Genomic DNA, 26,574 nt, shown 5'->3' with positions numbered 1-26,574 from the left:
TAATTATTCCATTTATTTTTTCAGATCACAATGGATTAAAATTAGAAATCAATAGCATATGAAACTCTGGAACCTATACAAACATGTGGAAATTGAACAGCATTCTACTTAATGACATATGGGTCCAAGAAGAAATTAAACAGGAAATCAAAAAATTTATTGATATACAAACACATGGAAATTGAACAGCATTCTACTTAATGACATATGGGTCCAAGAAGAAATTAAACAGGAAATCAAAAAATTTATTGAAACTAATGAAAATAATGATACATCATACCAAAACCTGTGGGATACTGCAAAAGCAACACTAAGGGGGAAATTTATTGCATTAAATGCTCACTTCAGAAGAATGGAAAGATGGCAAGTAAACAACCTAACACTTCACCTTAAAGAGTTGGGAAAACAGGAACAATCCAAACCCAAAGTTAGCAGATGGAAAGAAATAATTAAGATAGGAGCAGGACTTAATGAAATAGAAACCCCCCAAAATCTTAAAAAGATCAATGAATCAAAAAGTTAGTTTTTTTTTTTTTTTTAAAAAGATGACCAGTAAGGGGATCTTAACCCTTGACTTGATGTTGTCAGCACCACGCTCACCTAGTGAGCAAACCAGCCATCCCTATATGGGATCCGAACCCGTGGCCTTGGTGTTATCAGCACCGCACTCTCCTGAGTGAGCCACAGGCCAGCTCAAAAAAGTTGGGTTTTTGAAAAGATGAATTGACAAACCATTAGCAAGGCTAACTAAAAAAAAAGAGAGAGACGATCCAAATAACAAAAATTAGAAATGAAAACGATATTACAACTGATACCTCAGAAATACAAGAAATCATTAGAGACTACTACAAACAACTATATGCCAACAATTTTGAAAATCTGGAGGAAATGGATAAATTTCTGGATACACACAAACTACCAAAACTGAACCAAGAAGATATAGAAAATCTTAACAGATCAGTAACAACAGAAGAGATTGAAGCTGTTATCAGAAGGCTCCCAACAAAGAAAGGCTCAGGACTGGATGTGTTCACTGCAGAATTCTACCAAACCTTCAAAGAGGAATTGAAACCAGTTCTCTACAAACTATTCCAAAAGATTCCAACAGAGGCAATTCTCCCAACTCTTTCTGTGAAGCAAACATCATCCTGATACCAAAACCAGACGAAGATACAACAATAAAAGAAAACTCCAGGTCAATATCCTTGATGAATATAGATGCAAAAATCCTCAATAAAATACTAGCTAACTGGGCCGAGCCCATGGTGCACTCGGGAGAGTGCGGCGCTGGGAGCGCAGCGGCGCTCCTGCCACGGGTTCAGATCCTATATGGGGATGACCGGTGCGCTCACAGCGCTCACTGGCTGAGCGCGGTGCAGCTGGTCTCAAAAAGGACAAAAAAAAAAAATACTAGTTAACAGAATACAGCAACACATACACAAAATTATACACCATGATCAAGTGGGATTCATCTCCGGGATGCAAGGTTGGTTCACTACATGCAAATCAGTAAATGTGATACACCACATCCATAAAATCAAAGACAAAGACCATATGATCATCTCTATAGACGCTGAAAAAAAGCATTTGACAAAATTCAGCATTCGTTCATGATACTCTCTACAAGCTAGGTATAGATGGAAAGTATCTCAACATAATTAAAGTTATATGTGACAAGCCCACTGCCAATATCATCCTGAAGGGGGGAAAGCTGAAAGCGTTTCCCTTAAGAACAGGAGCTAGACAAGGATGTCCACTCTCACCACTCCTATTCAACATAGTGTTGGAAGTACTAGCCAGAGCAGTCAGAGAAGAGAAGGAAATAAAGGGCGTCCAGATCGGAAAAGATGAAGTCAAACTGTCCTTGTTTGCAGATGACATTATCCTATATATTGAACAGCCTAAAGCCTCTACAAAAAAACCTCTTAGAGTTGATAAATAATTTCAGCAAAGTTGCAGGATACAAAATCAAAAGACAAAAATCAGTAACATTTCTATACTCCAACAATGAACATGCATAAAAAGAAATCAAGGGGCCGGCCCGGTGGCGCACTGGATAAGTGCCCCGCTTGGGAAGCGCGGTGGCACTCCCGCCCGAGGGTTCGGATCCCACGTACAGACCGGTTCCCGCTCACTGGCTGAGCGAGGCGCGGGAGCAACACCGAGGCTTGCAATCCCGTTGCCGGTCCCCGGTCCGGTACGGGGGCAACACTGAGGGTTGCGATCCATTGCCGGACACGGAAAAAGACAAAAAGACAAAAATAATAATAATAATAATAATCAAGAAAGCTAGCCCATTTACAACAGCCACCAAAAAAAATAAAATAATTAGGACGTAAGTTAACCAAGGATGTGAAAAATATCTACAGTGAGAACTACAAACCACTGTTGAGAGAAATTAACAAGAAGATGGAAAGATATCCCATGTTCTTGGATCAGAAGAATTAACATTGTGAAAATGTCCATACGACCCAAAGTGATCTACAGACTCAGTGCAATCCCCATCAATATTCCAATGACATTTTTCTCTGAAATGGAAAAAATTATCCTAACATTTACATGGAATAACCAAAGACCATGCATAGCCAAAGCAATTCCGAGCAATAAAAATAAAGGTGGAGGCATAACACTACCTGACTTTAAACTATACAACAAAGCTCTAATAACCAAAACAGCATGGTACTGTCATAAAAACAGACACACAGATCAATGGAATACAATAGAGAATCCAGAAATCAACCCATACACCTAGAGCCATCTGATCTTTGACAAAGCCTACATAATGGGGAAGAGACTGCCTCTGTAGCAAATGGTGCTGGGAAAACTGGATATCCATATGCAGGAGAAGAAACTAGACCTGTGCCTCTCACCATATACCAAAACCAACTCAAAATGGATTAAAGAATTAAATATACATCCTGAGACAATAAAAGTCCTTAAATAAAACATAGGGGAAACACTCCAGGAAGTAGGATTGGGTACAGACTTCATGAATATGACCCCAAAAGCACAAGCAACCAACGGAAAAATAAACAAATGGGATTATATCAAACTAGAAAGCTTCTGCACAGCAAAAACAAAACAAAAACAAACAATTAACAGTGAAAAGACAACCAACAAAGTGGGAGGAAATATTCGCAAAATATACATCTGTCAAAGGAGTAATATCCAGAATATACAAGAAACTCAAACAACTTTTTCAAACAGCAAAAAACAAGTAACCCATTTAAAAAATGGGCAAAGGAGCTGAATAGGCATTTCTCAAAGGAAAATAAAGGAATGGCCAACAGACACATGAAAAAATGCTCAGCATTACTCATCATTCAGGAAATACAAATCAAAACCACACTGAAATACCATCTCACTCGTTAGGATGGGTAATATCCAAAAGACTGATAATGATAAATGCTTGTGTGGTTGCGGAGAAAAAGGAACCCTCCTACACTGTTGGTGAGACTGCAAAATGGTGCAGCCTTTATGGAAAATTGTTTGGAGGTTCCTCAAACAATTACAGATAGATCTACCATATGACCCAGCTTTTCCAGTGCTGGGAATATACCCAGAGGAATGGAAATCATCAAGTTGAAGAGATACCTGTACTGCCATGTTTATTGCAGCAGTATTTACAATAGTTAAGAGTTGGAACCAGCCTAAATATCCATCATCAGATGAGTGGATAAGGAAACTGTGGTATATCTACACAATGGAATTCTACTTTTCTATTAAAAAAGAATGAAATACTACCATTTGCAGCAACATGGATGGATTTAGAAAAAATTATATTAAGTGAAATAAGTTAGGCACAGAAAGAGAAATACCACATGTTCTCACTTATTTGTGGGAGCTAAAAATAAATAAATAAATATACAAAGAAATGGTGAGGCAGGAAAGAAGGCACAATGATCACAGCAATTCCTTGAATTTTTTAAGACAAGTTAACAGATATGATGTTGATGGGTGGGAGGGGGGAAAGAAATGGGTAAAGGGCCATGAAAATCAACTGTATTGTATATTGATAAATTATAATAATAAATAAATTTTAAAAAAAGAAAAACATGGGAGAAAAATCAATTAAAATAAAGGCTTGTTTGGAAAAAATCAATGAAATTTATGAGATTTTTAGCTAGACTGATGAAGAAAAAAACAGAATACATAAATGATCAGTATCTGAAATGAAAGAGGATATGTCATTATAGATCCTACAGACATTCAAAGGAAAAAAAGGGAATTTTACAAACAACTATGTCTAAAAACTCAACAAATTTAAATGAAATAGTCATATTCCTTGAAAGACAGAAATTACCAATGCTCACACAAAAGGATATAGATAATCTGAATAGCCCTGTATCTATTAAAGAAATTGGATTCATAGTTTAATGTATTCCCACAAAGGTAACTCCAGGTCCAGATGGCTTTACTGGTGAAGTCTGTCAACATTTAGAGATGAAGTAATACCAAATTTATGAAAACTTTTCCAAAAACGAAAGAAGAGGGATCAATTTCCAGTTCATTTTATGATGCTAGCTAGCATTACCATGATAACACTAATTTAAAAATTTCAAGGAAAAGAAAAACCTACAAATTAATATCCCTTGTGAACATAGGCAGAAAAATCCTCAAAAAGTAATCAAATTGAATCCAACAATGCAAAAAATAGATAATACATCATGTTTAAGAAGATAACATAAATCTTCTTAACCTTGGATTAGACATTCGTTTTTTAGATACAACACCAAAAGCACAAGCGAGAAAAGGAAAAAGTAGATAAAGTGTAAAACTTTTATGCCCTGAAGGGGACACTACAAAGAAAGTAAAAAGTAAACCACAGAATGGGAGAAAATATTTGCAAATTATTTATCTGATAAGGACTTGTATCTAGACTATATAAGGAACTCTTACAACTCAACAAAAAAAAAGATGTAACCCAATTAACAAATGTGCAGTGGATCTGAATAGACATTTTTACAAAGAAGATATTCAGATGTACAATAAGCATGTGAAAAGATGCTCAACATCTTTAGTCATAGGGAAATGCAGTCGAAACTACAGCGAGATACCACTTTACACCCACCAGAATGGCTGTAATGTAATATTTTCAGATACAACTAGACTGCTTTTTTTTGAGGGATTGAAGTTGACTTTTATGAAACCAGTAAAAAGTCCCTTGGAAAGACTGGCCTGGTACCATGTCTACACCCTTACAAGGTTCCTGGCCTTGTGCTAAGTAAATGTTACTTTCTGACAGGCCCAGGAACCTCAAGATATTTTAGAGACCTCCAGAAGAGAGCAGTTCACTGAGCTCATAGAGGTACAGTCTGAGACTGAGTCAAGTTTTTGGATTGGATTTCCAAGCATTGAGAGGCTTTTAAAGGTCTAATCTGAGATTCCATATAAAAGTCCCAGCAAAGCCAATTTTAAAAGAGCCTATGTCATAAATTAGTCTTCTTGCTGAACTTTTTGCATACAGTCAGGCCAGAGACTAAACTTATTTTGTAAGTGAATTAGTCTTGTCATAAATATCTTTAGTAGAAAGGAGGGAACTAGAGAGAAATTATGTTTCAGAAGAAAACTGTATTGCACTAGCTCTGTACATTTGCTTTTGAGTTTTTATTATCCAGACTGAATTCTGAATTTTTAATTTCCTTCAGTATCTGGGTGTGATTCTTCAGAATGTTTCCAGTTTTTCTGTCACCCTTCTGACTTGGAATCACTAGGAATTCTTTTGTTTGTTTGTTTGTTTGTGAAGGAGGCACAGATGAAAGAGACACACGAGACCTGGGCTGACGGTTCACCAGAGAAGTTCCGCTTTATTCAAGGACTGCGCATATATTTATAGGGAGCTGCATTCCGGGTTTGAATAGGGGGTGGACTGGGCAGTAGCTGATTGGACGGGGCTGGGCGGGAGGTGAGTCTTGACCTGTGACTGGTTGAGGTTTTGGCGCCGGCAGGCTTTTACTGCGGAGAAGAACCCGGAAGGGCGCCATATTGCCAGGGAGTGCCTTTCCCCTTCCCCCCTCGCTTAAGTGTCCACGGTATCCCTACATTCCTCCCTTTTTCCTCTGTTGTGGGAATGGGTTGTCGTAATCTTCGAGCTACTTCCTGCTGGAGGGGGGCATAGTGGGGGAAGAGGAATTGGGAGGAGATAGGAGACCCTTTATTAGGCCCCAAGGGAGAGTAGAATATAATTTCGAGGGGGGAGAATTCTAGAAATGTTCCTTGAAGCCACAGGTCAGGTATTTGTTGAGTCCAGTGTGTGTAGGAAGCCGTAGGGGAGAGCATCCAGGCGTCCGCGGCCAAAACCTCCAGGAACAGGGACCATTGATGATGTAGATCCATTTAACAGTGGGTTAGCCGATCCAGTGAAGAGCGGGCAGGGTCCTCTGTGGCCAGTAGTTGGTAATTCCTGAGTAAAAGCTGGTTGAGAGTCTGGTTAGAGATTTTACCAACTTGAGACTGGATGAACTTTATAATGCAGGGTAAAAAAAGACAGGCTATGAGTATTATAGTAACGGGTCCTAATATTGGCCATATCCAGGTGAGAAGTGAGCCTTGTAAAAAAGAGGAGAAAGGATCAGGGCGGTTGGCTCAGAGGTCTGATGCTAGGTTGGTGAGTTTGACAATATTGGTTTCTACTAGCCCCGACTCATTGATATAATAGCAACTTTCTTCCCGGAGGAAGATGCAAGTGCCGCCCTTTTCTGCTGTGAGGAGGTCTAGTGCTCGGTGGTTTTGTAAGGTAACTTTAGCTAGGGAGGTGATTTGTCTTTGTAAGGCAGATAGAGATTCAGCTGTGGAGGTGAGGGCTTTTTGTAGTTTGTTATTAACGTCTTTTACCACCCATAGAGTATGTCCCAAGGCCCCTCCCGAAAGGCCAGTTGCAACAATTGATGTTGTTAAGGACATTCCCACTAGGACTGGGAGAAAGGCGGCTCGACAGTGTCTTGGGGGTGGATGGAAAAGGTGGAAAAGCTCTGCGTGGGAATAGAAAGTTAGTTGGGGAACGACAGTAACTAGGTAGCAGGGGATGGAGGTATTAGGAAAGATAAAAGTGGAAAGGGTTCCGTTACACCAGAAAAAGGTGCCTGGTGGGGATGTTGTGTGGCTTGTGATGGTGGAATTTTTAGTGCAATGGAATGAAGAATGGGGTGAGGGGGTTGATGATCCCAGAAAACAGTGATAGGACACCAAAGTGTGGTTGGGGGTGTTATCGGGGTCCCATAGAGGAACATCGGGAAGGCTGAGGGGTATAGAGGAAGAATTTGCGGGGAGTGAGGTAATGTTTACAGGGACAGCGGCCAGAAGTGGGCGCAGCAAAGATGCGCAAAGGAAGCAATTGTTAGGAGGGGTAGAGTTGAAGAAAGTCTGGTTAAGGAAGATAACGGTTTCAGAAATAATTTGTTGCCAGGTGTAAATGGGAGAGGGCTGGTTGGCGGTGTTTATTTTTGAGGAAAGGGTTTCTTCTTGCTGAGAAATGTGAGTATGTACAGCAGATAAGGAAGCGTGATTTTTTATGGGGACATATGTGCGGGAGATTTCAAATTGTCCGCAAGGGTGAGAACCGACGGAGGCACTGCAGTAGAAAGACCCAATAACCACCCCAGCCCACCTAGAGTTCCAGGGATCGTTAACCTGAAGGCTGAACGTGCTGTCTAGGGACCGCCGAAATATTTGGTTGTGTAGAGGCACCTTTGGGTCATGATACCAGCATGACCAGTATGGGCATCCCCCATAATCTGGCCACTGGCGGCAATAATCTCGGGTTTGGTCAAAGATAAAACATAGATATGGGTAGGAGGCTTGAGAGGTTAGTTTACTCCCTGTGAGGGGGATGGTAATGGGCTTTTGGCATCCAGCTGGAGAATAGTCCGCCGTGGAAGAGAGTTGTTTGGTGGTTTTACCTTGTATAAGTTTCTCGCACTGTGAACCGCCAAACGTACGAGGATTTAGAGGCACCTACTAGGTACAGTAAGAGAAACAGGATAACGTTAACAGGAGTGGTCATTGTTCCTGTAGTGGAGGGAGACTTGGGAGTCGGGATAAATGGAGTTTGAGGGGGTTAGAGGGGTGACGGGTGCAGGCAAAGGTGCTAGTTTCTTGAAGGGGTGTGTCCTGAACTTGTAGGTCACGCGTAGGTTCCGCGGGATCCATTGGTGAAGTCGGGAGGCAGGGTTTTAACCTAGAAATGTGGATCCATGGGGTTACTTGGTTGTCTGGAAGCGCAAGTTTGGCAGCGGTGGGAGTGCATAGGATAGCTGGGTATGGGCCCTCCCATTTTGGGACTAAGGGGTCCCGTGGTTCGGGGAGGTATAATAAACTAAGTCTCCTGGATGTATTGTAGCCCCCCCCCCGCCACCCACTCCAGCTTAAGAGATGTGGGTGGATGGTGGGGCGGGCCGTGAGCGACGCAGGGGAAACGGGAGGGCTGGGGCTTTGTGGTAGCGGCCGCTCGGGCCGTACTATCAGCCTTGCAGTTACCTTGGGTTACGAGGGAGTCGTCCCTTGGTAGGCCTTGCAGTGGATGACCCCCAGTTGTTTTGGCAACTGCGAGGCTTCAAGAAGTTTGTTTATTAGGGCAGAGTTAGTTATGGTATTACCTTTGGTGTTAAGTAGCTCCCGTTCCTTCCAAATGGCTGCGTGTGACAGCAAGATGTGGAATACGTATTTAGAGTCTGTGTATAGATTAAGGGATTTTCCTTCTGCGAGTATGCAGGCACGGGTGGCAGCAAGGAGCTCGGCCTGTTGGTTAGTAGTGCCCGATGGTAATGGGAACACCTCTATGACTGAATGGAGGGATACTATAGCATACCCTGCATAATGTTTGTTGTCCTGTTTAAAGGAGGATCCATCTGTGAACCAAGTGTAATCAGCCTGGGGAAGGGTGCCCTCGGAAACCGAGGAATGACAAGGGATGAGGTTTTGGAGGGCCTCCATACAATTGTGGACCGGTGCGTCAAGTGAGGAAGATACTGGGAGGAGAGTAGCTGGATTTAAGGGTGGGCAAGGAAGGAATGAAAGGGATGGGTTTTGTAAAAAGGAAGAAAGTAGGGCTAGGAGCCTGGATGGGGGAAGGGAATGTAGCGCCTTGTAGGTGAGGAGGTCTTTTAGATGGTGAGGTGAGAGTATGGTTAAGGGTGCCCCGAACGTTAATTTGTGTGCTTCCCTTTGTAATGCGTTTCCGGCTGCCAGAACCCGGAGGCAGGGGGCCCACCTGCGTACAGTGGGGTCAAGTTGTTTGGATAAAAATGCTACTGGGGCGAAGGAGGGGCCATATGATTGTCCCAGGACTCCCAAGGCTTGACCCTCTTTTTCGTGGATATAGAGTGAAAAAGGTTTGGTGAGGACAGGAAGATGTAAAGCAGGAGCACTAACTAGAGCTTGGCAGAGTTTTTGGAATGCCTTGTTAGGGGAGGAGGACAGGGGCTCATTTGGATCTCCCTTGGCCAGGTTGTACAACGGGCAGGCCATTAGGGAAAAGTTGGGGATCCAGGGCCTAAAATACCCAGCTAGGCCCAGGAAGGACAAAATTTCTGTTTTGGTTTTTGGAATGGGTAAAGAGGACAGTAATTGTTTTCTGTCAAGGGTGATTGATTTTTTGGAGGGGGATAATTGGAACCCTAAATAGGTAACAGTGGAGTGTGATACCTGAACCTTAGAAGGGGAGACACGATATCCTTTGTTTGCCAGGAAGTTGAGAAGCAAATCTGTGTCTGCCTGTGACTGTTCCCAAGAGGGACTACAAAGTAGAAGGTCATCTACATACTGTAAAAGGGTTGATTGAGGGTGAGAGGTATGGAATTGTTTTAGGTCCTGGGCCAGTGTTTGGCTGAAAAGGTGTGGGCTATCCCGGAATCCCTGGGGGAGGACAGTCCAGGTGAGTTGTTCAGAGTGTCATGTATTGGGATCAGTCCAGGTAAAGGCAAATATGTCTTGGGAAGCGGGGTCCAGGGGAATGGGAAAGAATGCATCTTTTAGGTCTAGGACTGAATAATGAGTTGTGGAAGCCGGGATCTGGGATTGGTTGTCCGTTAACAGCAGCATTAATTAGGCGGAGATCTTGGACTAGTCGGTAAGACCCGTTTGGCTTTTTTACTGCCAGTATGGGGGTGTTGAATGGTGAGTGGGTATGGCGGATGTATTGTTTTTGAAGAAGGTCCTTTATTATGGGTAAAAGCCCATGGAGGGCCACAGTACTAAGAGGGTACTGTGGTTGACTTATGTATTTAGAGGGATTTTTTAGCTTTATTGTCATGGGGACACAATGTGCAGAGGAGGGGTTATTGGTGTCCCATACAACAGGGTTAACAGGATGTAGTAGAGAAGGGTATGTGTCCTGATCCTTTTCAGGGAAGAGTGCTAATAGGAAAGGGGTTGTAGGAGATGGGAGAGATATGGAAATGGAGACATGTAGCCGAGCGAGGATGTCCCGGCCCAACAAGGGAATGGGACATTGAGGCATGACCAGAAATGAGTGGGAAAAAGGAGAAGGAACACCTTCGATATGGCAAGTTAGTGGAGGTGTTCTGTGAGGGTATATATGTTTTACTCCTACCCCGACTATAGGGGAAATGTTATGTGTGGTTGGGCCCCGAAACTCCTTTAAGACTGAAAAAGTGGCTTCTGTGTCCAGGAGGAAGGAAACGGGTTGGCCATCCACAACAGTAGTTACCCTGGGCTCGCTTTTTGTGATGGTCATGGTCGAGAAGGACCCAGGGCCCTGTCAATCCTCTTCAGCCAGTCCCACCAGAGGTGTTTGAGGTGTCCGGGATGGCTGGGGCTTGTTAGGCCAATCTCCCCTTCGGGGGATTGGGCAGTCCGAGCCCCAATGTCCCCATTTTTGACATTTAGGGCATGGTGTGGTGGGCGGTCTGGGGGAAGGACAGGACTGAGACCAATGACCCTCCTGTCCGCATTTAAAGCAAGCCCCGGGTGGAGCGTTAGGTTTAGTAGAGCGCCCAGAAGGCGTTTTTATGATCTGGGCCAGTATTTGAAAGTTGGCCTGATCAGCCCTCTGTTTTCGCTGTTCCTTTTCCTCCTCCCTATTATGGAAAACTTTAAATGCGACTGATAAGATTTCGGTTTGTGGGGTGGCGGGGCCTTGTTCTAATTTTTTTAGTTTAGCCCTAATGTCGGGGTAGGATTGGCCCAGGAAATATGTCATAATGACATGATGGCCATCTTCTGAGAGGGGGTCTAGGTTGGTGTATTGTAATTCAGAGGGTGTTTCTTCTTTTTTTTGAATTATATCTTGGATTTTTTTGGAAATTGACTACTTTGCGGGCGGCCTTTTTGAGACCAGCCATGAGACAAGAGGCAAAGCAATCCCTGGCCTGAATTCCCGGTGGTGTGTTGTAATCCCAGTGTGGATCCTGTTCGGGAACTGCCTGTGGGCCTAGTGGGAAAGCAGGGTCTGTGCGGTGGGTTTCATCTGCATGGGCCTGGGCCGCATCCCAGACACGGCGGCGCTCCTCAGGAAGGAGGGTGTTGGCTAGGAGCATATAGATGTCGTGGTGAGTGAGACTGTATGCCTGAAGGACCCATTGGAGTTCCTTAATGTAAGTGGAGGGGTCAGTGGTAAAGGATCCTAATATTTTTTCTAGCTGAGTAAGGTCAGCTAGTGAGAAGGGAACATGGACTCGGACAACTCCCTCAGCGCCAGCCACCTCACAGAGGGGAGCCATGGTAGAAACAGGGGGTCCCCGAGAATGTGTGACAGGAGGGCTAAAAGAGGCGGCAGAGGGAGGATCGGGAAGTAGAGGGGCAGTTGGATTAAGGGGGGCAGACTGTGGAGGTTCAGGAGATGTGGGGGCAGTTGGGGGAGAGGCTGTCGGAAGGGGGGGCCTGTATCGAGGGGGTTCATCTGCGGGGTCAAAGGCATTTGAATTGGGAGAAGAGGGCAAGGTGGCTTTAGTTGCTAAGAGAACCTGAGAGGGGGAGCAAGCGAGGCAAAGAGAGGGATTTTGAGTGAGGGAGCAAAAAGGCTCGACATAGGGAATCTCTTTCCATTTTTTCAGGTGCTGGCAGTAATTGAAAAGATCCTGGAGAATGTCAGGATCGAGTGTGCCCTCAGGGGGCCACTTGTTTTGGTTGTCTAAGGGATAATAAGGCCAATCTTGTGTGCAAAATTTAGTGAGGAGCTTGGGTTTAATGTCTGGTCTGAGGGATAAAGTGGTGAGGTTGTTTAGGAGACACTGTAGGGGTGAATTCCCCCGAAGTGAGGAGGAGGAAGTTCCCATTCTGAAAGAGGACTTTAGAGGAGAGAGACCAGAGGAGGATTAGAGGTGAGTCCTTCGGCTGGATGAGAAAGACGAGACCCACAGGGCATCCCCAATAAGTCACGCCAGTCTCAAGGGAGGGGTTCGAGTACGAACCCGGAGAGAAGGCGGGTGTAGGTAGTCACCTAGACCCTCACTTCTCTAGGGCAATGGCCCGGAGCCTGAAGGAACCTAGCGCTAGGCTTTAGCAGGGGGTGGAAGATTAAGAGAGGTATGTGAGAGGAGGGGAGAGAGAGAGCAAGAAAGAAGAGTGGGAACTTAGCCTCCGGGGACAAGGGATGAGGTCAGGAGATATATATATATATCTATATTATGGATAATGGTTTAAATAATCTACAAGCCTGGCCAAAAAATAAAGGGGGCTTACCTAACGGATGAGCTGGTGGTGGGTGAAGGAAGCCAGCGCCAGAGAAAATAGACGAGGGTGGACCGTCAGTCCCGGGGGGTCGCGGAGGCATCCGAGGAAGGAGTCCCCTGGCGCGGGGTGAACTCCTTCCCGGGTTTCGGCACCAATGAAGGAGGCACGGACGAAAGAGACACACGAGACCCGGGCTGATGGTTCACCAGAGAAGTTCTGCTTTATTCAAGGACTGTGCGTATATTTATAGGGAGCTGCATTCTGGGTTTGGATAGGGGGTGGACGGGGTGGTAGCTGATTGGACGGGGCTGGGCGGGAGGTGAGTCTTGACCTGTGACTGGTTGAGGTTTTGGCGCCGGCGGGCTTTTACTGCGGAGAAGAACCCAGAAGGGCGCCATATTGCCAGGGAGTGCCTTTTCCCTCCCCGTCCCGCTTGAGTGCCCATGGTATCCCTACAGTTTGTTTGTTTGTTTTGGGGGGTGGTGTCTGGCTGGTAAAGGGATTGAACCCTGGATCTTGGTCTTATCAGCATCATGCTCTAACTAACTAAGCTAACCAGCCAGCCCTTGCTAGGAATTAAAGCTACCTTTTTTCTAAGACCCTACAGGCTAAAGTGAGTCAACTTGGCTAGGAAGAAAAAAATCACTTTTAAGAACTTACATTTGTACAAACATTGTACTCATACATGCAAACTACCATCCAAAAAATATGTAAGATTGCTGCTGCCAGCCTACTCCATCTAAAGAGGATTAGAGACTCTAGAGAAACTAGCTTATAGACTTCTTCAGACATTAACTTTTGTTTTTCTTTTGTTTTCATAGAAATGCCTTATTAAGAATCTGTTTTCTTATATCATATATGCAGGCACAGCTTTGAAAGTCTTGAAAATCCATCTGCAACACCATCTTCTAGAATGAGACATAGCTGTTTGATTAGACTGACCTATTCCCAGGAGTGGGAGACTGATTTAATGAGATCCTTTGCCACTCAGCTACTAACTCGATTTTTTTTTTCTTCATAGCTATCAGCTCAGCTTTTAGTGTGTGAAACTTCTAGGGAAGTTTCAGACAGGGGAATGTTGGGGCACATGAAACTATCCCATCAAATATGGCTCGTTGGTATACTAAGTGCTTTGAAAATTAAAAGGTCTCAGAAATAGACCTCAAAATCAAGGTCCCTCTAACCTTGTCTTGTTCCCCTCACCCCAAGTTCAGGGAGGAACTTTCTCTGGAATTTCCTTTTCTAAGAAAGCTGTCCAAAAGAAATGCAGAGATCCTCTCCCTAGGAATCTCATCAGATAACCAGAAAAGAACAACCCCTGGAGGGACTGGCAAGACCAGGAGGTCACTACACCTGGACAAACCTTTTCACAAGATAATATCTGCCTCTGAGGCTCATTCCCCAACAGTCATTTACTGTCCCTCAACAGAATTGTCTACATCCCCCAACCTTCCTTCTCCCCTCTGGAAATTGTTGTAAGCAATCGGTACCCCACTGGGAAATTGGGAAATTATTCTCTTGTGATTCTCTTGCATTGCCCCTCCCCAGCATGTTAAAATAATAAAATTTGTTATGCCTTTCTTCATTAAAAAAACAACTTGTAAAACTGTATACTAACAAGGATGGATTTTACTGTATATGATTTATACCTCAATAAATCTGATTAAACAGAAAGATCTGTTGTCTGATAGCCATGCATTATTTGGTTGCCTTCTAAATCTAAATATAATTTCTGTTAATCCAATTCTATAGGCATTTCAGACAGCTTGTGTCAGCCTATTTGAAAATAGTTTTAGTGTGATTTAGCTAAAGCCAGTTTCTTCTGACTTTTAGTCATCTCTTTTTGTTTTTTAACCAACTTTTTTTCTTTATTTTAAGTTTTAAATAATTTTACCTTAGGTAAATTATTTTTGTGTTTCTTGTAAGTGTTTATTAAGTTATTTTCGGTTGATCAGGACTGTTTTTTGAGTTTTTGGCCTTTATAATTACTTTTTAACACCTTCAAGAGATGTTTTTACAGTTTGGCTAAAGACTTCAATTTTTTTTTTTCTTTTAGATTAAAAAATTTTTTTAATTAATTTATTTATATTCGAAGATGTTGCACAGGGATGGAAGGGCAGAGGTGACCCATGGCTGGCTCCTTTGCTAGCCTGGTTGCCTATGGTGGGGAGCGGGGCTAAGGCCAGCAGCCCCCCACCCACTCCACTGGGCTCAGGAGCCCAGGGGCTTCCAGTGGCAGCTCTGTCATGGCTGGCCTGGGTGTGGATGGTGGGTGGGGGGTGGCTGAGGCCTGCGCCTTGCCCTGTCCACGGCTCAGGAGCCTGGGAGCTTCTGGTGGCAGGTCTGTCATGTCAGGCCTTCGTGCACACCACTTTTCTTCAATTTTTGATTTTATTCTTTTTGAACTTTTCATTTCATTTTTAGATCAAATAGATACAAAAATATTCAAAAGGAGGTGAATTATAGATGAAGTTCATTAGCTAAATATTAGGCAAATTGGTTTTGTTTTTGTTTTTGTTTTTAAAGATGACTGGTAAGGGGATCTCAATCCTTGGCTTTGTGTTGTCAACACCACGCTCAGCCAGTGAGCCAACCGGCCATCCCTATATAGGATCCAAACCCGTGGCCTTGGTGTTATCAGCACCGCACTCTCCCGAGTGAGCCACGGGCCAGCCCAGCAAATTGGTTTTGAATGAACTGACTAGTTCAACACCTTGTAGAATTGTTCAAGGATTTATGTTGATCTTTATACATAGTTTGTTAACTTTCTGTGATACATTGAATGTGTTGCTAATGGGAATTCTAGAGTCCTATATGGTTGTCAATATGTAGCATCTGTGGAGTGTTTCTAATTTCAAGATCCAACTGTCCTTCAGATGTCAGGGATAAGCAATGGAACAGTAAACAAAATGCTACTGATTAGGTGCTGTTTCCATAGTTTTCTTCTATTCTTTCATTACCCAGAAGATAGTGATTGCTGAAGGCAAATGGATGTTTTTTGCTGAATGGTAGGAAACCATTGTGTGCCCAGTTTTCCAGTCCTGGGAGCCTAATAACTTTGTGCCACATGTCAGCATTGTTAAGCACATGTGCACCCTCAAGAACATCAGCTTATCAGATGCTGGCAACAACATTATGTGACCAGTTTCCTCACTGGAGTTAGTAATGATCTGTGTGTTGATTCTGATGCTAATATTGTAGCAAAACTATTGCTTTGGCAGATAGTTCATGGAAGCCACATAAGTGCAGACACATTTATCTCACTGAGAGGTTATTTAGTAGCAGCATTTGTTTAGTGTCCAAGGTACTGACATTCTTTAAAATTCTGGAAAAGGTGGGCCGGCCCGGTGGCACACTGAAGAGTGCGCCGCTTGGGAGCACGGCGGAGCTCCCGCCGAGGGTTCAGATCCCATGTAGAGACCGGTTCCCGCTCACTGGCTGAGCGCGGTGTGGGTGCAACACCGAGGGTTGCGATCCCGTTGCCGGTCCCCGGTACGGGCGCGACACTGAGGGTTGCGATCCCGTTACCGGTCTGTAAAAAAGACAAAAAGGAAAAAAAAATTCTGGAAAAGGTGAATATAAGAAAAAATAGAATAGTGAGTAAATATTTTAAGATAATAACAACTTAATAACTTTCAATAATTTGTGGCTGGCCAGTTAGTTAGCTCAGTCAGTTAGATCACAGCCTTATAACGCCAAGCTCACAGGTTTGGATCCCCATACTGGTCAGCCACCAAAAAAAAAAAAAAAAAATCGTATTGTCCTCACAACCTCAAGATAAAACCTAAGCTCCTTAATATAATTTAAAAGACTATTCATGATCAGTCCCTACCCACTTCCCCAACTTTCTTCCCTCCATCCCTCAGATCTCATTCTGTGATCTAATACTACTAAACTTATTGTTTGTTTCCTCTTCTGCTCTTCTCCTCAACCTAGCTAGTCATGCTATAGGTCAAAGACTGAGCAAAGGGCATGTTCTGTGGGAAACCTCTCATAGGTTTAATGCCCAGGTGGGTTCCCACAGAAGTATGTACTATGGCCCTTGTAAAACTCTACTATGATTGTTAGCCTTGGTATATCTAGGAAGTATCTGGGGATGTTAAATATTTAACAAAACAATTTAAAACTGGAAGAACAGGGGACTTAGTGACCTTGGTAGCCTTACTAAGTTTTCTTGGGTGTTTTTTATTAGTACATTTTCTGTTGCTTATAACAGAATACCAGAAGCTGGGTAATTTATAAAGAAATATAATTTATTTCTTAAACTTTTGGAGGCTTGGAAGTCCACAGTCCAGGGGGCACAACTGGTGTGGGTCTTCTTGGTGGTGACCCTCTACAGAGATACAGTGAGTCACATGGTGAGAATGGCCTAAGCAAGAGCTAATTTATTCACTCTCCTTACAAAGCCATCAGACACACCCAGGATAACTCATTACTTTACAAATGGATTAATCCATTCATGAGGGCACAGTCCTCATACTCCAATCACCTCAAAGGCCCTACTTTCCAAATACCAATGATTGGATTTCTCACCATCTTAATGCTTTTGCAGTGGAGATAAAATTTCCAATGCATGAACTTTGAGAGGGACACATTTGACCTATTGCATGTTTCTTTTTCTGTTTCTGATTATTTTTAAACCATTTTATGGCTGTGAAAATACTGGACAAACTGGCTTTTTTCTCATTCCTGCTCTTTCAGTAAGTTAGTTAACTTTTTTGGATTCAATTTGTTAGTCTGTAAAATGGAGATAATAGTTGACACAGGGTTGTTGAGTGTGTTAAAGAGATACCAGAGGCCACATTTGTGGCTCAAGATTATTGGTTTCTCCTGTGCAAATACAATGTAGGGGTGGGGCTCCTAGTAATAGCTAGATATCTTTATTGTACTCATGATTAGGCCTTAATTATCCTAAAAGGTGATTTTCTTTGACACTCTTTTTTCCCCCCACTCTCTAATAGTGTCTCAATCGTGAACAAGGTATTAAGTGGATCAAAAAAGAAAGACTTCCAGCATTTCTGGAAAGTGATTGTTACTTTGAATACAGGTATGTAGTCCCATCAATATACAACTTTTTTTACAAGTCCTATTTTTTCACCTAAAATCATTTATCTGTTATTTGTTAGTAAACTTGTACACCTTTTAATCCATTGGAGTTTGGATCCCCTTTGCTATAAAGTAAGAGTGATAGAGGATTGGTAGAAATTACTTAACTTTTCCAAAGTGATTTTACAGAAACATTACCTAATAAGTGTACTTCATTTGTACTTCTTGATCACTATATTTAAAAAATCATCTATTGGAATACTGGTATTTATGTGCAGTGTGTTTAAAAATGAATATTAGTGTGACATGAAAAAGATAGAATGTCATAGTGCAGAGCCAGGTTTTTCCTTTATGTTCTCTGGCTTTTAAAGTATAAGTACCTAAAATATAACCTTTGCTTAGAACAACCATTTTTTAAATCAAAATAAAATAAGCAGAATAATTATTAATTAATGAGTAGTCCTATGAATAAGTCATTAATTTTAACAGAGCCTAAAAGAATCATACTGCAGAGTTAGGAGGGGAGATTGCCTTGGGCACAGAAAATAAAATTTTAGTTTTTTTCCTGAATTCTACCATATTTGAAACTTATTTCAAAATTGTATTGTTTCTAAATGCAGGTTAGCCAAGTTGGTGTCACAAGTAAGATGGAGCAAGTCAGGTGTGAATTTCACAATAGATACACATTTTTCTCCCTGGGTCCTGAAAAAAACACCCAGTCTACCACCTCCTGCCATTGAAGAAGACAACCTTATAATTATGAAAAAGTTCTACATTTCTCTTGGTGAGGTAAAAGTATGAGTGTTTTTTCGTGAGTTGGCACTTCAGTGAAATTCTCATTTTAGGGGCATGAACTCCATTTGTACCACTTGAACAGGGAAAATGATTTCAAATACTTCTAGAGCAGATTTATCAGTAATGCTTGGGGATTTATTCTGACTCATTTGCTCTGTGTTCTTTCACCTGAAATGTAATTGAGAGTATTATCCTCATGTGTCTGAAGCAACAAAGGCAAGATTGAAGAACATATTCAGTGTCACCTGGGAAGCAAGGGTAACTTGAAGTATAGCCATGGTTTCATTATTCACTCCAAAATTTTTATTATTTGAATTTTATTACTTTTGTTCAAAAAGATGATAAATTGGGTCTTTTCCTCCTTATTGTCTAGATTATTTCTTAGTAGTAAAATGCATTACTGTTTAACTGTTTCCAGATAAATTTGCCCTCCATGATTGGAGAAATGTGGGGTTATATGAGTTTATTTGAAGAGATACTCATATAATCTAAAATCACATGTCCTTTTGGAAAGTCAAAGTGTCTTGAAAATTGTCGTTTGATCTTTGGCCTCTAACTAGCATATCTTATCTCTGGAAACACATTTCCAATACACAATTCTATACAAAATCAAGAATGGCAGATATGTAGCCCATATACTGCCATTGTTCATGCAACATATGTTTACTGAGGAGTACTCTGTTCCAAGCATTACCCTAGGCACTAAGAGGAGACCAGAATAACTAAGGAACATTCAAGGTATTGAGAGACACTGATATACAAGTATCCTTGCTATTTCAACTGCATTAAAGTCTCCATTCATAACAGACATTGCTAATCAGTCGTGGCAGTTTTTCTACTGAACTAGGACTTGACTCCAAATTCTTCTCAACACAGTATTCTGCATAGGCACTTCTAAGTGATAGATGTCATTCAAGAGGAAACCTCTTTGCCATCTGTGTTGGAATGGATAGACTTAGGTTATTTGAACATTTTTTTTCATGTGTATCTCCTATTTCATTTTCTAGTTAGGCATTTTTATCAGCAATATTTGCCAAAAATTTTTAAAATTATACTAGTTCTATTATTTCTACTGAATAATGCTTAGTGGTGTACTAAAGGGACATTTTCTTTTTTTTTCTTAGTCTTATTTTTAAAGATTTATTTTTTTCTTTTAACTTATATATTATAGAAATGTCAGGAATGTCATAAAATTACGTACTGGTAGGTGAGTCCAGTAAACATGCAAAGGGAAGAATAAATTCAGGGAGTATGTTCTGATTACTTAGGTGTGAATTTAATCAAATATAAGGGAGTAAAAATTCAAGCAAGTTTACTTTTGCTATTTTCTGACATGAAAAAACTAATTTCTCCTCACTTTATTAATTACTTTAACTATATACTATTATTTTTCAATAGCCTTTGAACTTTAAGGATTCAAAGTTCTCTGGGCCCTAAAAATTACTTAAGCCATGACTATAGATAGCGATTAACTTTTATAATAATAAAGTAATATGGTAGTATTTCTTTGAGTCTTCAGTTATTCCATCTAAACAAACAGTTGACCCATCTCTTAAAGGTATAAAGTGGAATAATTAAGTGCTTTTATGTCTGACTGATTACTTCTTTCTTCCCTGTCCTCTACTCCCTCATCCTTTTTGTGCAGTTGAAATAGCAGGGACACTTGTATATTGGTCTCTCTCAATTCCTTGAATGTTCCTTAATTATGTTGGCCTCCTCTCAGTGCCGAGGCTATTGCTTGGAAGAGTAGTCATTCAGTAAATACATTTTGCATGAACATATAATTAATAATAAGTGACTTGGTTTTAAAGGGAAAGAAAAGAGAGAACAAAAGTGAACTAGAGTCTTTCAAAGCAAGAAATCTTACCTCTAAGACGGGTAGTGACTACACAAATGGCATCTCTCATTTTCTCTCTCTCACTTTGGTCTCATTGTGTTTCATGACTTTCCCTGTTAATTCTGTATAGTAGACCGAGAATAACATCTCTTCCATTTGAGCCCTGCCTCTTCTGCAAGTGTTCCTTAGGCTACGTGCCAACCAGCTGACTCAGTTGGAAAGTGGAGAAAAGAGAAATGAGAGGAATGCTGGACACTCCCTTCTCTGCTCCTTTTGAATAACTTGGATTCTCTAGGAAAAATAGGAGAGGATATTACTTAGAGGCAGGCAGAGGAATTTTCTAAGGAAAGCTGGAATAGGAGCTTCTTAGGGCTGAGGTTCTAAAAGCTAAGGATCAGCTTGGGAATTAGGTCAGCTGGGTCAGAGGTACACAAAACAAAGGAAAAATTGAGGGCTGCATCTAGGGGCAGGTGGAGTGAGGGATCAGTCTGCAGGAAGCCTCCAATCCAAAGAAAGTTGTGAAAACTGAGTCACAGGCAAAGGGGCCAAGCTTTGAGAGGTTTCCAGTGTACTAAGAGTAGTGTCTGTCATGCTGAGGGAGGAGTTGTTAAAAACACTGAGCCAGGTCAGACAGAATTAAGGGCATGAAATAATTGGGAAAGGTGTAAATGGGAATGGCGAGTAAAAGATGCATGAAAGGATTTGTTAGGCAATTATGTTTTAGCCGATGTCTAAGACAGCAGCGGTGGAGGGGAGGAACACCCAAAATGGCTGCGGAGAGTTTGAGGTCCCTAGAATAGCACGTTTTCTGAGAGTCACACACAAAAAAACCCCTCCCCCTTCTTCACCACCACATCCCCTTCCCATGCACGCGAATTTCTCCACCTATAGAAAAACCCCAAAACTCAGCTTAAACCACGCTCGCTTCCCCCCACTTCCTTCTTTGCCAATAGGAACAGTCCAGCTCAGCCTGACTGGATATAAAAGGCCCAGCTGGACTCTCCCTGCTGCTGCCCCCACTTCGGAGAGGGCAGCCTGCTTGTTCATTTTGCCCGCCTAGTACACTTTGGTTGAGTCCCTGTCTCCTGGTGTGTTTCTTTTGCGCTTGGGCCGGGTTTTTTTCCTTTCAGGATTGATGAGCCGTGGTGACTACCAAGTTGAAGTAAGATGACTTGAGTTTGTAGTGAATCCAGGAAGTGGGGTTTCATGCCTTCGGTCAGCAATAGCCCAACAGTAAGAGTGAAGAACAATTTAATGGATATTGGGCTCATTTTTTTCCTTTGGTTATCTAATACGAAAAAAATCTGGATTGAAATTTCCTTCTCATTATTTTCTTAGCTAATGATTTCTTTTTTTTTTTAAAGATGACCGCTAAGGGGATCTTAACCTTTGGCTTGGTGTTGTCAGCACCACACTCAGCCAGTGAGCGAACCAGCCATCCCTATATAGGATCCGAACCCGTGGCCTTGGTGCTATCATCACCGCACTCTCCTGAGTGAGCCACGGGCCGGCCCAGCTAATGATTTCTTCTCAGTACAATTTTCTTTTTTTTCATGGGATAATTTTTCCGTTATGTATTGTACTGCACAAGTTAAATATTATTATAATGATTTGTCCATGTTTGTGATCGGAGGAATACTGCTAATCTAATGGTAACCTAATATGCTCCTTTTTCCCTAGGCCTCCTATACTCAAACAAAAGATTGGTTTGCGCTAGCAAAACAAAGTGAGCAGACAGTATCAACCTTTTCATTACCCTGTTGTGTACCCTACAACAAAATTGAATTACCAGTTGTTTCATCTGTTTCTGGTAAGCAGAAAAGGACAGGAATGACTTCAGAACTTCTCTTTAGTCTTTGTTTATCCTAGTCTTACAGTACAGCACTTAGTAGTTGAGAAGGAAAAATTACCCACATCCCCCCACCCCTACTTCATTTCCTACTGTTTCTGGAGAGACACCTTGGTATAGTGAAGAGGGGATGGATTTAGAACCCAACTCCTATACTTATTAACTGTAACTTTTGATGAGTTATTCCACTTCTGGGAGACTTGCTTTTCTCATCTGTAATATTAGAATAATTATATGTACTAAATTTATAGAACATGCCTAGCCTGGTGCTTGGTACCTAATATGCAGTAAGTAAATGTTTGGCTTGTCTTTATTTCTTGTCACAGTTTACAAATTATTGTTATTAAGCCTTTGCAATAAAGCGGGTGCAACATCTCTCTCTTCCTTTATTTTTTCTCTCAGGCAGACAGAGTAAATTTCTGTTTTTGTAAAAGTAAATAGTCATTGATGGAAATTGAGTTTTCCTTCTGTTTTTAAGTTCTGACTATTTTTCACCTTGAAAAGCAGATAAATTTCTACTGTGGGGAGCTTTTGTGGGTGATACAAACTTTTCATAAAAATAGAAGGACCCTTCCAGAAATGGGAACTCAGGAATTAGCTAACAGGTTTTTTGTTTGTTTGTTTGTTTTGAGGCTGGCTGGTATGGGAATTGAACTCTGGACCTTGGTGTTATCAGCACCATGCTCTTAACCAACTGAGCTAACCAGCCAGCCCAGGAACTTACCAGCAGTTCTTAACTAATCCCTTTGAGAAGTATAAGCAGCCTCTGGGGAAGATAAATCTGGATTCTGTAGAATTGAACCTAAGTTGAAGAAAAGATGAAAATAATCACCCTCATTGAAGATAGCTGTATTTATAGGTTTATTGCTGTTTCCCCTAAAATATTAAAGTTGAAAATTGAAGAGTAAAAATAGTAAAAAGGAAGAGAAAGTCTGGCAGGAAAGAGGTGAGCGATGTGCCTGCCTTGCTGTCTACCATATCTTCCCTTCTCTTCTGTGGGATTGATTGTATGTCCAGTACAGGTTTACAAAGTCTAACCTCTCAATATTGGGGACATTTAGTGTGTTTATTTTCAATAAAAATTGTAACGAAACATTTCCAGTTCATTGAGATTTGAAATCTGGTGACCAAGAAAATGGTCGCTGAGGGTGGGACACAGATGACAGCAGTTACCTGACCCGGGACATTTCAGGAGTAGATTTATCATGTGAAATAAAGCACTGACATCAGATATTTCACTGATTTCTGAAAGAAAGAACAAATAGGAGTTAAATACTACATATTTAGAAAAAGTGTAAAAATAATCCACTTGTAAGCCTTCCTGAGTATCTTATGCCATTTTGTAACTTTAATGATAGGTTGTAAGTATGATGGTAATAGAATCTTTCTGATAAAATAGTGAACTTTTAAAAGTTGCCGTTGTTGACTCCATTTCTGGTCTGTTCATCTATGGTCTCATCATCTATGGTAGCTAATATTCCTCTGTCATACAACATGAAATATTAAAAAATATATAATCATTTAATATACATATTCTAATTCCTTAATAGTTTTGACCTTTACATATTGACATTCTATGTTAGTCTGAAATTCTACATTTTAAAAGTGTATAATGTCTTATGTAATATCCTCTGTGTAGGTACATCAAATATTTTAGTCCATCTGCCACCATTCTCCCCTTCCATGTCCAGAGAAGACAAGGTTAATCCCTATTGGCAGTTTTTCCCTACTGGTTCCAAATGTGGTTTCGAAATTCTTCTTAAGATACTGGTCCATGCTGTCACTATCTGAGATAAACCATTTTGCCATCCTGGCTCTATAACATCATTTAATAATAAAAAAGTTTTGTATTCATACCTAATCTAATAGCCTTTTATGATTTAATACAGAGAGTTCTATCTTTGATGATGGAGTTCACCCCAGGACAAAAAAGGACCCATCTAAAACCACCAAATTAATTTCTGAATTTGAAGAAGAAGGGTCTATATCTCTGCAAGACACTCCTTCTCAAGCTCTTCTGAGAATATACCTTGAAAAGCAACAGGATGTTGACAAAAGCCTGACATTGCATTTCTCAACATGTGAAGAATTTTTAAACGCCTATGTAAGCTTTATTTTTAGAGCAGCAATTCAGCAAATTACTGGAGAGCAATTTGGAGAAAACCCAGACTATGTAAACTTCAACAATGTAACTCAAGTGTCATTTGATCATTGTTTTGAATCTTTCCCTGATGAGGATTCTTTAATTGAACCAATTCAAACGACAAAGGAAAAGTCAGAAAAGATATTAGAAAAAATGAGTTTAAGTTCAAAGAGTGAGAGCATTGGACCAGAGAGCAGGGCTGACTGGTGTATTTCTCACAGAACTTATGATATTGGCAATAGAAAGGAGTTTGAAAGATTTAAGAAATTTATAAAAGGTACATTAGGAGAGAGATACTGGTGGCTATGGATGGATATTGAGAGGTTAAAAGTTCTTAAGGACCCTGGACGACATCAAAGGTATTTCTATTTTTTATTTTTCAATAGTTTAAATCATAGAATATTAGTTTGCATTATTTAAAATATAAAAATGTAATTTATACTCTTGGAGGAATGAATAATAATAAAATTTATTTTATTATAATATTGATTCACTAGTTTTCTGATTTCATAGCTTTCAGATAGATACTAGTAATAGCACTTATTTCGGTTTGCACAATGTTTCTTCCCATAAATTCCAAGACTTTACTTTCAAATTATTCTATTTTAGTATTTATAACATTCCAGTGATATAGAATTTTTATAGAAAAAAAAATTATTAGTTATATAACCATACTTATGCCAGAATAAGGGCCTGTTGTTCCTAGGAGCCTGCTCTGTTTACAAATTCCATGATCCTTAGTCAGATGCCACGTAGCTGGATATCTGAATGAGTCTTTCTGCTGGGGAGCCTCTCAGTGGTCTTATGGGGCTCAGATCTTCATTGGCTGGCTCCATTATGTTTTAGATTACTGTAAGTTCGAGAACCTTAAGAGGACCCTATTATAGAAAAGTTCTTGTCTGTATTTTCCTGATCTGCTCTGAAGCAGATCAACTACTCATATAGTAGATTGCAATTTGCATTAAGGGTTTGACTTTGTATATATTAGTGACTGAGTTATTCTAGTTATTTTAATGGAATTCAGATCATAGGGGTCATTGTTGTATATAGTTATAAGAGCAGGGGTCACCAAAGGGTTGATTATGAAGCGTGACCTGATTGATCATGGGGTGGAAGGTTATTATACTTTTCAGGACATATCAGGGAAGTTATATGCAGGTAACCTACATAGGTTTTTCAGGATCGATACTGTATTTCCCACTGTTGCTGTAATAAATAACTATAAACCTAGTGGCTCAAACTGTTTTATTTATTCTCTTACAGTTTTGAGGGTCAGAAGGCTCTGGGGGGAATCCATTTCATTGCCTATACTGGCTTATGAAGGCCACTTACATTCCTTGGTTCGTGGCCCCTTTCGTCATCATTACAGCCAGCAGCATCTGGCTTTAGCATCTTATCTTCTCTCTGACCTCTTCTTCTGCCTCATATCTTTTCCCAGTGACTCTAACCCTTCTGCCTCCCTCTTAGAAGGATCCTTGTGATTGCACTGGGACTACCGAGATAATCCAAGATAATTTCCCTAAAGTCCTTAACTTAATCACACCTTGAGAGACCCTTTTGCCATGTAAGGTGACATATTCACAAGTTCTGGAGATTAGGATGTGGACAGCTTTGTAAGGCCATTATTCAGCCTACCACAAATACCCTTCTCATTCCCATAACTGTGAGAAATATTTTTATCTCCACAAAAATGTTTGGAACCCCTGACACTCAGTGTTGGTTTTGAGATAGTTCATTACTTGTCTTAAACATTTTAGAAGTGAAAACATTTGGGTAGTTGAATATTTTATCAATGGGTGTGTATATGTGGGTATGTGTTTTATTTCAGACATCTTGAGAAGATGAAAAAATGCTATCTAGTGAGCAGTGGAGATTGCTACCTTTCTGCAGAAATCTTATCAAAATTTAAACTGTTAGATGGATCTCAGTGGACTGAAGAACATTTAAAAAATATTCAATCTGAGGTTGTAAAACCTTTACTTCTGTATTGGTAAGAAAAATAACGTGAATCAGTTATTTACTTTCATTTTTCTTAGGCTAGTTATGAGTTGTACCTTTTTGTCTCATAGCTATATAATTTATGGAAATTTAAAATGACAAGATTATCATATCTTTGGCCTTCCTTAAAGTACTTATACTTTTGATCATTTGGATGTTTGAGTGACTTTAAATCTATTATAAGCCTGGAGAGTATTTATGTTCCCCTTTAACTCTGTGAGTACATGCTTCTATACCTGACCTTTTTTTTTTTTTTTTTTTTTTTTTTTTTTTTTT

At 40.8% G+C, this 26,574-nt stretch overlaps 1 protein-coding gene and 1 non-coding gene across 2 annotated transcripts in view; one reads left to right on the top strand and one right to left on the bottom strand.

Annotated features, from left to right (window-relative positions):
• RGS22 (regulator of G-protein signaling 22) overlaps positions 1 to 26,574 on the top strand; it is a 121,611-nt gene that overhangs the window by 13,062 nt on the left and 81,975 nt on the right. Inside the window, exons 2-6 of the mRNA XM_008574778.1 lie at positions 17,592 to 17,684; positions 18,288 to 18,465; positions 21,989 to 22,118; positions 24,047 to 24,659; positions 26,129 to 26,290. Of these exons, the coding sequence (XP_008573000.1) occupies positions 17,592 to 17,684; positions 18,288 to 18,465; positions 21,989 to 22,118; positions 24,047 to 24,659; positions 26,129 to 26,290 (1,176 nt within the window). The remainder of the gene's footprint in view (positions 1 to 17,591; positions 17,685 to 18,287; positions 18,466 to 21,988; positions 22,119 to 24,046; positions 24,660 to 26,128; positions 26,291 to 26,574) is intronic.
• Positions 22,792 to 22,866, bottom strand: TRNAI-GAU. Its single transcript has one exon. It is a non-coding gene; the product is annotated as a tRNA-Ile (tRNA).

Source organism: Galeopterus variegatus, unplaced genomic scaffold, assembly GCF_000696425.1.
Source record: "Galeopterus variegatus unplaced genomic scaffold, G_variegatus-3.0.2 Scaffold1103, whole genome shotgun sequence".
Taxonomy (NCBI): domain Eukaryota; kingdom Metazoa; phylum Chordata; class Mammalia; order Dermoptera; family Cynocephalidae; genus Galeopterus; species Galeopterus variegatus.
This window is presented reverse-complemented; position numbering and strand designations above follow the sequence as displayed.